Genomic DNA, 14,166 nt, shown 5'->3' on the forward strand with positions numbered 1-14,166 from the left:
AGAAGTGCAATCCAAATGAACCAACAACAGAAACCTCCAGAAAATGAAATGAGTGAGATGAAAATAAGCAAATTACTGGATGCAGAGTTTAAAATAATGATTATTAGAGTGCTGAAAGATCTTAGAACAACAATGGATGGACACAATGAACACATAAATAAAGAGATAACAAGCATCAAAAAGGACATTGAAATAATAAAGAAGAACCAGTCAGAAATGACAAATACAATATCAGAAATAACACTACACAAGAAGCAATTAAAAGCAGGCTGGATGAAGCAGAGGATCGAATCAGCAATTTAGAAGACAAGATAAATGAAAACACGGAAGCGGAGCAACAAAAAGAAAAGGTGAAAAAATCCGAGGAAACTCTAAGAGAGTTCTGGGACAACCTAAAGAGAAACAACATCTGCATCATGGGGGTTCCTGAAGAAGAAGAGAAAGAACAAGGGATAGAGACTTTGTTCATACATATCATAGCTGAAAACTTACCTCAATTAAGGCAGGAAAACATCACCCAAGTTCAAGAAGCACAGAGAACTCCATTAAAGAGAAACCCAAAGAAATCTACACCAAGACACATCATAATTAAAATGCCAAAGATAAGAAATAAAGATAATATATTAAAAGCTGCTAGAGAAAAAAAGGCTATCACCTGAGATGAGCTCCCATAAGGATGACATCCAACTTCTCAACAGAAACACTTGAGGCAAGAAAGGAATGGCAAGAAATATTCAAAGTAATGCAGAACAAGAGCCTACAATCAAGACTTCTTTATCCAGCAATGCTATCATTTAAAATTGAAGGAAAAATAAAAAGCTTCCCAGACAAAAAAAAAAAAAAACCTCAAGGAATTCATCACAGCCAAACCAATGCTGCAAGAAATGTTAAGGGGCCTGTTGTAAATAGAACAAAAAGGAAAAAGAATATAGTAAAAGAGGAATATAGCTTTAAAAAATAAAATGGCAATAAACAACTACAAATCAATAATAACCTTAAATGTAAATGGGTTAAATGACCCAATCAAAAGACATAGGGTAGCTGCATGGATAAAAAAACAGAACCCATTCATATGCTGTCCACAAGAGACACACCTCAAAACCAAAGATACACATAGACTGAAGGTAAAAGGATGGAAAAAATATTTTATGCAAATGGAAATGAAAACAAAGCTGGGGTAGCAATAGTTATATCAGACAAATGGACTTTAAAACAAAGACTATATAGAAAGGGATTAAGAAGGTCACTACATAATGATAAAGGGAGCAATCCAACAGGAAGATATAATCATTATAAATATCAACGCACCTAATATAGGAGCGCCTACATATATAAAGCAGACTTTGTTGGATATTAAGGGCAAGATCAACAGCAATACTATAATATTCAGGGATTTCAATACCCCACTAACATCACTAGATAGATCCTCAAGAAAGAAAATTAACAAAGAAACACCAGACTTAAAGAACACACTAGATCAACTGGATTTAACAGATACTTCAGAACCTTTTACTCTAAAGCAGAAGAATATACATTCTTTTCAAGTGCTCATGGTACATTCTCTAGGATAGACCACATGTTAGGGCACAAAAGCAGTCTCAACAAATTTAAGAATATTGAAATCATAACAAGCACTTTCTCTGATCACAATGGCATGAAACTAGAAATTAACCACAACATAAAAACTGAAAAATACTCAAACACATAGAAACTAAATAGCATGTTATTAAACAAAAAATGGGTTAACAATGAGATCAAAGAAGAAAATTTAAAATTTCTAGAAACAAATGATAATGAGCATATAACAATTCAAAATTTATGGGACACAGCAAAAGCAGTTCTGAGAGGGAAGTTCATAGCACTACAAGCATACTTTAAGAAGCTAGAAAAAGCTCAAATAAAAAACTTAGCCCTGCATATAAAATAACTAGAAAAAGAACAGCAAGTAAAGCCCAGAGCTAGTAGAAGGAAGGAAATAATAAAAATCAGAGCAGAAATAAATGACATAGAGGCTAAAGAAACAATACAGAAAATCAATGAAACCAAGAGCTGGTTCTTTGAAAAAGTAAACAAGATTGATGAACCTTTAACCAGACTCACCAAGAAAAAAAGAGAGAGGACTCAAATAAATAAAATTAGAAATGAGAGTGGAGAAATAACAACTGACACAACAGAAATACAAAATATTGTAAGAAAATACTATGAAGAACTGTATGCCAAAAAAATAAACAACCTAGGTAAAATGGACAAATTCCTTGAAACATATAATCTTTCAAAAATCAATCTGGAAAAATCAGGAAATCTAAACAGACTGATTACAACAAATGAGATCAAAACAGTTATCAAAAAACTTCCAACAAACAAAAGCCCTGGGCCAGATGGCTTCACAGGTGAATTTTACCAAATATTCAAAGGAGAACTAACTCCTATGCTTCTCAAGCTATTTCAAAAATTCAAGAGGAAGAAACACTTCCAAGCTTCTTTTATGAAGCAAGCATAATTCTGATTCCAAAACCAGGCAAAGACAACACAAAGAAAATTATAGGCCAATATGCCTGATGAATTTAGATGATAAAATCCTCAACAAAATATTAGCAAACCGGATCCAGCAATACATGAAAAAAATCATATATTATGATCAACTGGGATTTATTCTGGGGATGTAAGGCTGGTACAATATTTGTAAATCAATCAATGTGATTCATCACATAAAAAAAGGGGGGGGGGTGCCCTGGCCGGTTCGCTCAGCAGTAGAGCGTCGGCCTAGCGTGCAGAGGACCCGGGTTTGATTCCCGGCCAGGGCACACAGGAGAAGCGCCCATTTGCTTCTCCACCCCTCCGCCGCGCTTTCCTCTCTGTCTCTCTCTTCCCCTCCAGCAGCCAAGGCTCCATTGGAGCAAAGATGGCCCGGGCGCTGGGGATGGCTCTGTGGCCTCTGCCTCAGGCGCTAGAGTGGCTCTGGTCGCAACATGGCGATGCCCAGGATGGGCAGAGCATCGCCCCCTGGTGGGCAGAGCATTGCCCCATGGTGGGCGTGCCGGGTGGATCCCGGTCGGGCGCATGCGGGAGTCTGTCTGACTGTCTCTCCCTGTTTCCAGCTTCAGAAAAATGCAAAAAAAAAAAAAAAAAATGGACAAAAGAAATGAATAGAAACTTCTTCAAAGAGGATATACAGATGGCCAATAGGCATATGAAAAAATGCTCAACATCACTAATCATTAGAGAAATGCAAATTAAAACTACAATGAAGAAATGACATCAGATCATTTACAGCAAAATGGTGGGATCTTGATAACATTATACGAAGTGAAACAAGTAAATCAGAAAAAAACAAGAACTACATGATTTCATACATTGGTGGAACATAAAAACGAGACTAAGAGACATGGACAAGAGTGTGGTGGTTACCAGGGGTGGGGGGAGGGAGGACGCAGGAGGGAGGGAGGGAGAGAGTTAGGGGGAGGGGGAGGGGCACAGACAAAACTAGATAGAGGGTGACGGAGGACAATCTGACTCTGGGCGAGGGGTATGCAACATAATTTAATGACAAGATAACCTAGACATGTTTTCTTTGAATATATGTACCCTGATTTATTAATGTCATCCCATTAACATTAATAAAAATTTATTTAAAAAAAGAAAAAAAAAAGAAATGTGTTGAGAAAAAAAAAACAAACCACAATGAGATATCACCTCACACCAGTCAGTATGGTGCTCATCAACAAAACAACACAGAATAAGTGCTGGAGAGGATGTGGAGAAAAGGGAACCCTCCTGCACTGCTGGTGGGAATGCAGACTGGTGCAGCCACTGTGGAAAACAGTATGGAGATTCCTCAAAAAATTAAAAATGGAACTGCTTTTTGACCCAGCCATCCCACTTTTAGGAATATATCCCAAGAACACTATATCACTGACTCAAAAAAAGAAATGTTTATGGCAGCGTTGTTCAGAATAGCAAAGATCTGGAAACAGCCCAAGTGTCCGTCAGTGGATGAATGGATTAAAAAGCAGTGGTGGCCCTGGCCGGTTGGCTCAGCGGTAGAGCGTCGGCCTAGCGTGCGGAGGACCCGGGTTCGATTCCGGCCAGGGCACACAGGAGAAGCGCCCATTTGCTTCTCCACCCCCCCGCCGCGCTTTCCTCTCTGTCTCTCTCTTCCCCTTCCGCAGCCAAGGCTCCATTGGAGCAAAGATGGCCCGGGCGCTGGGGATGGCTCTGTGGCCTCTGCCCCAGGCGCTAGAGTGGCTCTGGTCGCAACATGGCCACCCCCAGGATGGGCAGAGCATCGCCCCCTGGTGGGCAGAGCGTTGCCCCTGGTGGGCGTGCCGGGTGGATCCCGGTCGGGCGCATGCGGGAGTCTGTCTGACTGTCTCTCCCTGTTTCCAGCTTCAGAAAAATGAAAAAAAAGGAAAAAAAAAGGAAAAAAAAAAAAAAAAAAAAGCAGTGGTACATATACACAATGGAATACTATGGGGCCATGAAAAAAAAGGAAATATTACCTTTTGCAACCACATGGATGGACCTGGAAACTATTACATTAAGTGAAATAAGCCAAGCAGAGAAAGAAAAATATGATATGACCTCACTCATTTGAGGAATCCAAGAAACAGTGTGAACTGAGGAACGGAATTGAGACAGAGGAGAGATCAAAGGGACCAGAGGAAAAGAGGACAGAGGGAAATGGGATGATAGGATGAGAGAAACCTGAAGGGAAGGGGGGAGGGAGTTGTTGAGGGGAATATGGGGGGGGCATTTGAGGTGACACTAGAATCTATGTAAACACAATAAATTAAATAAAAAAAGGAAAAGAAAGAAAAAGAAAATTTCCATAAACAATGGTAGTATCTAACCAAGCCTGTCTTTGGAAAAGGATCTGGTCAGGATAAGTAGAGAATCTAGTCTATCAAATTAGTAGAGAAGAAAATGGCAGGTTCTCAGAGCCTGGTGCCATTAAATACTCCTTCTATACACCTCCCTTGAGTCTCTCCAGCACCGGAAAATTTGGTCATAACCTGATCCCCCCTGTAATTCATCTATAGGATATATGCTGGTCAGGTCATTGTGTTTCTCTTTGTAAACTAATATCCTAGTCCAGTGGTCCGCAAACTTATTAGTCAACAGAGCCAAGTATCAACAGCGCAACAATTGAAATTTATTTGAGAGCCAAATTTTTTAAACTTAAACTATATAGGTAGGTACATTCCTTATCGAGGTAGCGCCCACACATGGTATTTTGTGGAAGAGCCACACTCAAGGAGCCAAAGAGCCTCATGTGGCTCGTGAGCTGTGGTTTGCTGACCACTGTCTATACTGCAGTCTCTATGCGCTTTGTTAATATGGGTCGACATCCTTGAAACCAGTCAATTTAGGTGCAATGAAGAGATCAACTTTCTGGGTAATCCATGTCTTGGGAGTCGCCAACTCACCCCGCTAATGCTCCTGGTTTGGAAACCTGTGTGCTTCCCCAGATGGATCCCCACCTTGCCACTGCCTTAAGCCACTTTGTCGTCAAAAATCCTACTGACCTCAGTATTCTAGACTTTGATGTCCTCAGATTTAAAAATACTTGACAGTGGACTGCAATATTTCCATTTTGGGGGGATCACCATTGTATATTAAGAGATCAAGTGACTTGTCTAACTGATGCCATATACTAAGGAGCTATCCCAATCAGGCAGAAAACAAAGAGGCAATATAGAATAAGCAATATAAAGTGATATGGTGGCAATTAGCACCAGATTGCAAGCCATGTGACCTCTCTGGTTCTCAGCTTTCTTCATTTATAAAATAGAGATGACCACTCCTACCTTTACCTCACAGGATTAGATGTAGGAGTTAAAGGAGATTATGCAGTAGCTGGCAGATAGTAAGTGCTCAAGAAATATTAATTATAGACTTCCCTAGCTTGTATTTCTTAAAGTACAATTATTAACTAATTGTAATGCTCAGTTGCCCATAATCACAGGACCAAAAGTCAGTTTTTTGATAAATAAGAACAGTTCAAAGTCTGTAACTTGAACCTTGACTGGTTTTATTGGTTTTAACTTCATCTCCCCTTGGCCTCCTTCTCTTTGCCAGACACTCTATTTGAAAAGGTAGCAAAAGGCCCTGGCCGGTTTGCTCAGTGATAGAGCGTTGGCCTGGCATGCGGAAGTCCCGGGTTCGATTCCCAGCCAGGGCACACAGGAGAAGCGCCCATCTGCTTCTCCACCCCTCCCCCTCTCCTTCCTCTCTGTCTCTCTCTTCCCCTCCTGCAGCCGAGGCTCCATTGGAGCAAAAGATGGCCCGGGCGCTGGGGATGGCTCCTTAGCCTCTGCCCCAGGCACTAGAGTGGCTCTAGTCACGACAGAGCGGGGCAGAGCATCGCCCCCTGATGGGTGTGCCAGGTGGATCCCGGTCAGGCGCGTGCGGGAGTCTGTCTGACTGCCTTCCCGTTTCCAGCTTCAGAAAAATACAAAAAAAAGAAAAAGAAAGAAAAAGTAGCAAAAGTCCTGGATGCAATTCCTTGAACCCCCAACAATGTGATGTTGGCCAAGTCACTTACAGCCCCCGCATCCTTAGTTTGCTCATCTGCAAAATGAGAGTAATGGTTCTTGCATTCCACCCTCTCTGAGTTGTTGTGAAAAAATCACAGGAGAAGACAGAGGTTAAAAAGAAAACTTTCTAAGAGCTCTAAATTGCTACTGCCATTCATGTTATTTAGGTAATATGAATCCATATTTGAAATATAGAGACTAAATTTTGTGTTCTCCTTTACCAACTGAACCTTCTAATACTCTACTTACAAAACTGTTTCTATTAAGCACAAACAAATGAGCCAGAGCTGATGTTCACTGAGAAGAATCTTGGTTTCCCTTACATAGATCGAGTCGTATGATCAAAATCACCTGGTATACAACCAAAGGGAAGGGTGCCTTCCTATAGCCCCTGACCCACAATGTCCCCTGCACCACCTTAGACTGTCTGCCATTTGGGTGTAGCCATTCAGCCAGAGTTTTACTTCCTCTACCCTCAGAAATTTGGTTCCAGGTGAATCTGACCAGGAAGGATGGACTTAAAGCCTGGTTTAACCCCAAAGGATCGTTGCAGAACACACAAAGTGGTCTTCAGTGCCACACCCTGGAAAGAGTCAAGGCCTCCTTGGGGGCAGGTCTAATGTGGCCCTGGAACTCGTCAGATTGAGGGATCCCCAGGGCTCCTGAGGCTTCCCTGGACCACTAAAACTTGAGTAGAACCCGCTGAACCCAAGCCTGAGTCTGTGTCTGTTCCACCAACACTCTTGGCATCAGCTCAGCCCAAAGTGGCCTTGGGAGCCAGTGGCCAGAGGAAGGAGAGCTGGAGGGAGGGAAAAGCCCCACAAGTGGGCATTTGGCTCTGGATCCAACGACACCAAGGATGGAAATGACTTACAGAATAACGAAGGTCGGGGAAGGTAGAGGGAAGGTGAGGCTGGCTGGAAGCCTCCAGAAGTCCAGCATTCCAACACACACAGAGATTCTGAAGGCTTCCAGAGGCCCTGGTTGAAAGACAACCCCACATTGTTCTACCAAGCTGCATGCTGAATGGAGGTGTTGCGAAAGCAGCTCCTTGTAAACAAGGTTTGCCAGACTGTTTCAGTAATAAACCTGCCTTGAGCAAGTGATGAAAACAGCTGAGGACCCTTAAACCATTGATGAAAGATTCGTTAACTATGCTGGAGTCATCTGTTGACTCAGATTCTTCCTGAGGGTCCCACCACAGTGCTTTCAGAAGAGGTTTTTCCACAAGTAAACAACGAGTAGATAGTTGTCTCAATGACAACAGAATATAATCACCCTGCCATAATCACACCACTGTTTTCCAAGGGTCCCTCACTGTTTACAAAGGGCTGTCACATTCATTATCTGACTTGAGCTCCATACAACTCTGCAAAGAAGCAAGGGTAAGAAGTTAGTATCCCCAATTTACAGATGAGAAAACTGAGTCCAAGAGAGAATGATTCAACCCTAAGCCTCCTGGGAAAGGCAATCCTGTTCCTCTGACCTGGTTTCTACTTCCATGGAAGTACCAGCAGAAATACAGAAATAAGGAGAGAAGAGGAATAAGGACCTTGATCGACACTTTCGCCCAGAAAAGCAAGAAGAGAGGCAGCTAACAGGACCATGTCTATCTCCAGTGTTACAAATTGACCCATTGCTCACCTTTGCAGGTCAGCAGGGCCTGGATGAATGGGAAGCTGGGGCTGGTGGACCAGGGCTCTGTAACCAGAACCACAGCAATCAGGCTGCTCACTTGTCACCACTCAGGAAGCAGCACTGGCAGAAAGATAAAACCCAGATGGAGGTAGCATTTCTAATGGCCTCCCCTCAGTCATTGTTCTTGACTTCAGAAGGGATGCTCTGTCCCTTCACCATTTCTCGGGGTCCTCCAGAGAAGAGAAGTATATATTGAGCCTATTGACTGCTGTTTCCCAAAGTGTCACCTGTAGAACCCTAGCATTTTCAGATACTATTGATACATGAAAACTGAAAAGGATTTCATGGCCAAACGCATTTAGGAAATGCTGCATACCATCTTCTCCTCGTGGAGAGTCAAGTGCACACTTGAATATGGACCATTTTTGAGAAGTTCTATAGGTAAAGCAGCCAGTTTAACTTTAACTCATGGCTTTCTGAACTTTTGAATCACAGATCTTCCCTAGACTATTTGGCCCATCTATTAAACTGTCATCTCAAAAAAAAATTTAAAAAGCTCTTCACCTTAGAATTGAAAGTGTTGGTTTGAGACCTACATCTTACTAATTGTGGTAAACTTGTCCAAGAAACTTAATTAACATTGAGCCTAAATTGCCTATTCTGTAAAATGGAGCTATTACCATACATATCTCACAAAGTTACTATAAGAATGAAATGTGTTATTAAAATGTAAAAATGCTTTCTGAACTCTAAGGCCTCTATGTGTGTGTGTGTGTGTGTGCGCGTGAATGTGCGCATGTGTGTTGTACAAGATGACAGTGGTTCAGAGCAACACAGACCACATGCTTCTATCTTGAATAAACTTGTTTGACTTAAAAGGAGATCATATGCCAATGAGAACAGGAAAGGGGGAGAACAGAAGTACCACATAATGGGAGGGGGGGAAGGCATTTTATGGTAGATAAAGTCAAAGATACTAGCATTTTATTTTTATTTTTATTTTATTTGTTTATTTATTTTGCATCCTAGGTGTGCACAACTGGTTCCCCCAACATGGAGTCTTGTAGTGCAGGTCTCCCCCGAATCAGGATGAGGAAGTGGTGGATGCAGCTGGGGCCACCAGCCATTCCCCCACTGGTGGCCTATCTGCACCTCCTGCCACCCCACCAGCTTTCCCCTGCTCTTCATTCACGGAAGTCATCAGGCAAATTTTTTACCTACAAGGGACTACACATCTTTCATCAGGACTCCGTGGGTGTGGTTGGAAGTCCAGAGATAGTTATGCTTTTACATGGCTTTCTAACGCCAGCTATGATGGTTACAAGATTTGGGATAATCTGATGCCGAGGTTTCATTGAGAGATTGCCCTTGATGTCTTAGGCTCTGGCTTTAGCGACAAACCGAGACCACATCATTATTCCATATTTGACCAGACCAGCATCGTAGAGTGTCTTTTGTGGCATCTGGGGAGAATCATAGGGTCAGTCTTTTGTCTCATGATTATAGAGACATCATTGCTCAGGAGCGGCTCTATAGATTCAAGCAGAATTGATCTGGTTGGCTTGCCATAGTCTCTGTCAGATAGAGGTTTATTTCCTGAGACTCATTGTCTTCTCTTTCTCCAAAAGTTTCTCAAAGATGAAGGCATGTTATCACCAATTCTCACACGACTGATGAACTTCTTTGTATTGTCTTGAGGCCTCACTGCAGTCTTTGGGCCATATGCCCAACCCCCTGGGGGTAAGCTAGCTACATGACATATGGACAGGGATATACAGCAATGGGAACTCAGTTATCAATGGTCTCTCACAGCACATCAACCAGTGGAAGAAGTTTAGAAGATGCTGAATGGGAGCTCTTGCCTCTGTAACTATTCTCATTCATTTTACCTAAGGGCCTCTGGATCTGGTGAATCCCTATCTGGAATTTTTGGAGCTGTACAGGAAAATGCTGCTGTGGTCCACAGTGTAGATTCTGGATGACCACATTAGCCACTACCCACAGCTAGAGTATCCCATGGGCTTCTTGAATGCATACGTGGGTTTCATCTACTTCTTCTGAAATGGAAAGAGTAGCTTCCCTGTATTACCACTCCTACTCCCTTGTCTGTTGTGTGTTCCACTTAGGAAGAAATGCCCCACAGAGGTCCTAGCTACCAAATACTATTCTCTCACAAAAGTCCACCTGACTCATATTAGTGAACAGCATACAATAAAAAGCCAGTAGAAGCCCCAACTAAGGGTGATCTAATAGTCCACTTTCTATTCCTTTAAATAGATGTATGGACTTGCCTTTGTGTTATTAGGAAATTCTGAGGAGCACTACTACTCACTGATGCAGAAAGACAGACATTCTTTTGCACTAAAGCTTTTTAACACTACAAAAAAAAAAAAAAGAAAGCACGGTATGTCAGGCATAGTTAAATGTCATTCCTTCTCTCATCAATAATAAAATGTTTTATTGTAATAAACAGCATTACAGATCTTGCTGTTGTAGCCATGTTTTTTTTTCCCAAGCTGCAAAGAAGATGTCATCCTTGGAACCACAAGTCTAGCCACAAGGTCTGACTATTAAAGGAACCTGTTCCTCTACAAAGCCTATTGACAGAAATGTATCTGTCATTCCCTAGGACACGTCAATAGAGAACCTCCATCATACACACGCTTCAAAGGAAAACCTCAATGAAAAAACACAGCAAACCTCCAGGAGGGCCTTGGGGCATGCCCACATTGATCATTCTTGGCTCCTGAGTGACAAATCCCACATTACGTTCTATGGCAACGCCCTCCCCAATAGCAAGGCAGGTCTCAAAGGTAAGAAGCCAGATGTCTTGCTTGTTAATCTGGGTAAACCTAATCATGCAGAGTTCATTTGAGAACACTGAGGCAGGCTGAGTGTCACTTCCTCACACCACTCACTTTAGAAAATAACAGCTAAAGTTCAGCTGTAGGTGGGAATGAGACTGACAGGCTCCTCTTTGCCTGGTACTCAATTGCACACATTCGGCAATCAGTCTGCCTGGGTTCAAATTACCCCACTTTTCCAGTTATAATCTTGGGCCCATTATTTAATCTTGCTGAGGCTATTTCCTCATCTGTAGAAGGGGGATAATGATAATATTTTCATAAGCCTACTGTAGGGATTGAGTTAATGCATGTAAAATACTTTGCATAATTCTCGTCCCATATTTAGCACTCAAAATATATCACTGGGGAACTTTTTTTTTTTTCATTTTCTGTTGCATGAGGTTTTAGAACTGTTTCTAAATATTTCTGCATTGCTGATTCCAAATCTGAAATTTGGTTTTTGGTGCATGCTCTAGTTTTTATGCAATTTTAATTTCTTTTTGTTATAATTAATGGCATGCATTGGTTTTTAAATTGAAGTTAAAGGGGAACGACTCTTGGATTGAACATAACCACAAGGCAATTAATGTTTTACAAACATCACTTTTACATAATTGTAGTTATTTTTAAATGTAAAAAATTATTATCTGGCCTGACCTGTGGTGGCGCAGTGGATAAAGCTTCGACCTGGAATGCTGAGGTCGCTGGTTCAAAACCCTGGGTTTGCCTGGTCAAGGCACATATGGGAGTTGATGCTTTCTGCTCCTCCCTTCTCTCTCTCTCCTCTTTAAAATGAATAAATAAATAAAGTTTAAAAAAAATTAAAAAAAATATTATCTGATAAAAAACACCCTCTTAATTTGTTTTAAGATTAAATCATGGCTTCTTCAAGTAGGCGTAAATGTAAGAATAGTCCTGACACCTTTTGTTATATATGTGGCTGTTACACACTTCAACGTCAAAGGCACAATATTTCATCATTTGTGACACGTGCATATATTGCCCATTTTCAGCGGTTCCAATTGGTTATTCAACTCATCTGCGAGAAGATTATAATGACATAAAAATTATCCTCAACTTTCTGAAGTATGAGGAGCATAACTGGATCATTTGTGTGGATCTTAAAATGATAAATTTCTTGCTAGGACAACAGAGAGGTTTCACAAAGTATCCTTGATTTCTGTGTTTGTGGGACAGCCAAGCTCAGGAGAAACACTAGAACAGAAGGAGTGGCCAAAACGTGAAGCTCTGGAAGTAGGGATGCAAAATATTGTGAATGAACCTGTAGTTAATCGAGACAGGATCATTTTCCCCCCACTTCACATCAAACTTGGCTTAATGAAGCAGTTTGTTCAGGCTTACAATAGAGAAAGTGAAGGCTTTCAACATATTCTTTCTGCTTTTCCTGCCTTGGCTTTCGAAAAGATAAAGCAGGTATATTCGATGGACCTCAAATTCGAACCCTCATACGTGACGAAGAATTTGCCAGGAAGATGAATAAGGAGGAGAAAGCAGCATGGCAGTCTTTTGTGGCAGTTACAAAGAACTTCCTTGGCAACAAAAAAGCAGAAAACTATGACCTTCTGGTTCATAGTTTTCCACGACATGAACTGTCGTGGAAAACTATGCTGTTAGCTTTCCACGACATTGGATGTAACATGAGCGTTAAGATTCACTTCCTGCCCTGGCCGGTTGGCTCAGTGGTAGAGCGTCAGCCTGGCGTGCGGAAGTCCCGGGTTCGATTCCCAGCCAGGGCACACAGGAGAGGCGCCCATCTGCTTCTCCACCCCTCCCCCTCTCCTTCCCCTCTGTCTCTCTCTTCCCCTCCTGCAGCTGAGGCTCCACTGGAGCAAAAGATGGCCCGGGCGCTGGGGATGGCTCCTTGGCCTCTGCCCCAGGCGCTAGAGTGGCTCTGGTCGCAACAGAGCGACACCCCAGATGGGCAGAGCATCGCCCCCTGGTGGGCGTGCTGGGTAGATCCCAGTCAGGCACATGCAGGAGTCTGTCTGACTGCCTCCCTGTTTCCAGCTTCAGAAAAATAAAAAATAAAAAAATAAAATAAATAAAAAATAAAAAGATTCACTTCCTGAACAGTCACCTTGATAAGTTTCCCGAAAATCTTGGAGCTGTTAGTGATGAGCAGACTACTGCTGGAGCATCAAACGAGATTGTCCTCAACAAGTACACAAATGCAAGAGCTACAAATGCAAATTTTTGCCTGAATAGAATTTAAATAAGTTTTGCACAGATTTTATGATTAAAATAAGTGCTTTAATATGTTCTATTTTGAAAAGACAAATTCTAATGCAATCATATTTTTGTGTATTAGTGTATTTACTGCATTATATAAATTATTATATTTTCACAAAGATGATGCCCGAGAAGACATTCTACTTCATTATTTTAAACTAAATGTTGAAAATTTTACAATAAGATGAAAACCTAAAATCTTGAATTGCAAAAAAAACTGTAGCTTACAGAGAAAAACTAATGTCAGATTTGAGATCAGCACACTCGAATTAGGTAAGAACAAGTGTTTTTGTGGATGCAACAAAAATTTTGTTTCCCAGTGTATCTATTGTCATTATTATGATCATCATTCTCTCCATCACCTCACTCAGCCAGCAAGAACCCAGGCAGATAACGATATTAGAGTTCCCCACACCAGCTTCATCCAAAGCCGTGGCTGTCTCAGTGCCCCAGAACTCTCTTTGCCTCTCTTCCTATTAACCCCAAAATGATAAATGTTGAAAGTCAACTGTCCCCCTGCCCCATACCTGCAACTAATAACTTCTCATTACCATCCTGTTTCTACAGACAAACAAGGAACTATTGAACTGCACAGGGGCAGAAGCAGCCACTTATTACAGGATCCTCCTGCTGAAAGATGCCTTTTTCCTCCTGTAACATCTGCCACTGACTCCGATAAAAACACAGCTGGGGACATGAAGAAGAAAAAGGTGTGTGTGTGTGTGTGTGTGTGTGTGTGTGTGTGTGTGTGTACCTGTGCATGCATGCACTTAGGAACGAGGTGACTCAAAGGGATGTCTCAAACAGAGAACTGGCTTACCATTGTGGAGCTGGAATAAAGCTGTAGTAATTTACTAAATGTTGAAAACATGAAGTCCAAGGCATTTTAGCTGCCC

At 41.7% G+C, this 14,166-nt stretch overlaps 1 protein-coding gene across 3 annotated transcripts in view; it reads left to right on the forward strand.

The window, feature by feature from the left end:
• Positions 1-14,166, forward strand: part of KIAA2012 (KIAA2012 ortholog) — a 129,034-nt gene that overhangs the window by 20,181 nt on the left and 94,687 nt on the right. For all 3 annotated transcript variants that reach the window (XM_066232896.1, XM_066232897.1, XM_066232898.1), the window contains exons 3-4: positions 10,804-10,987; positions 13,838-13,980. In XM_066232896.1, the coding sequence (XP_066088993.1) occupies positions 10,804-10,987; positions 13,838-13,980 (327 nt within the window). The remainder of the gene's footprint in view (positions 1-10,803; positions 10,988-13,837; positions 13,981-14,166) is intronic.

The sequence above is a fragment of the Saccopteryx bilineata genome, chromosome 5 (genome assembly GCF_036850765.1).
Source record: "Saccopteryx bilineata isolate mSacBil1 chromosome 5, mSacBil1_pri_phased_curated, whole genome shotgun sequence".
Taxonomy (NCBI): domain Eukaryota; kingdom Metazoa; phylum Chordata; class Mammalia; order Chiroptera; family Emballonuridae; genus Saccopteryx; species Saccopteryx bilineata.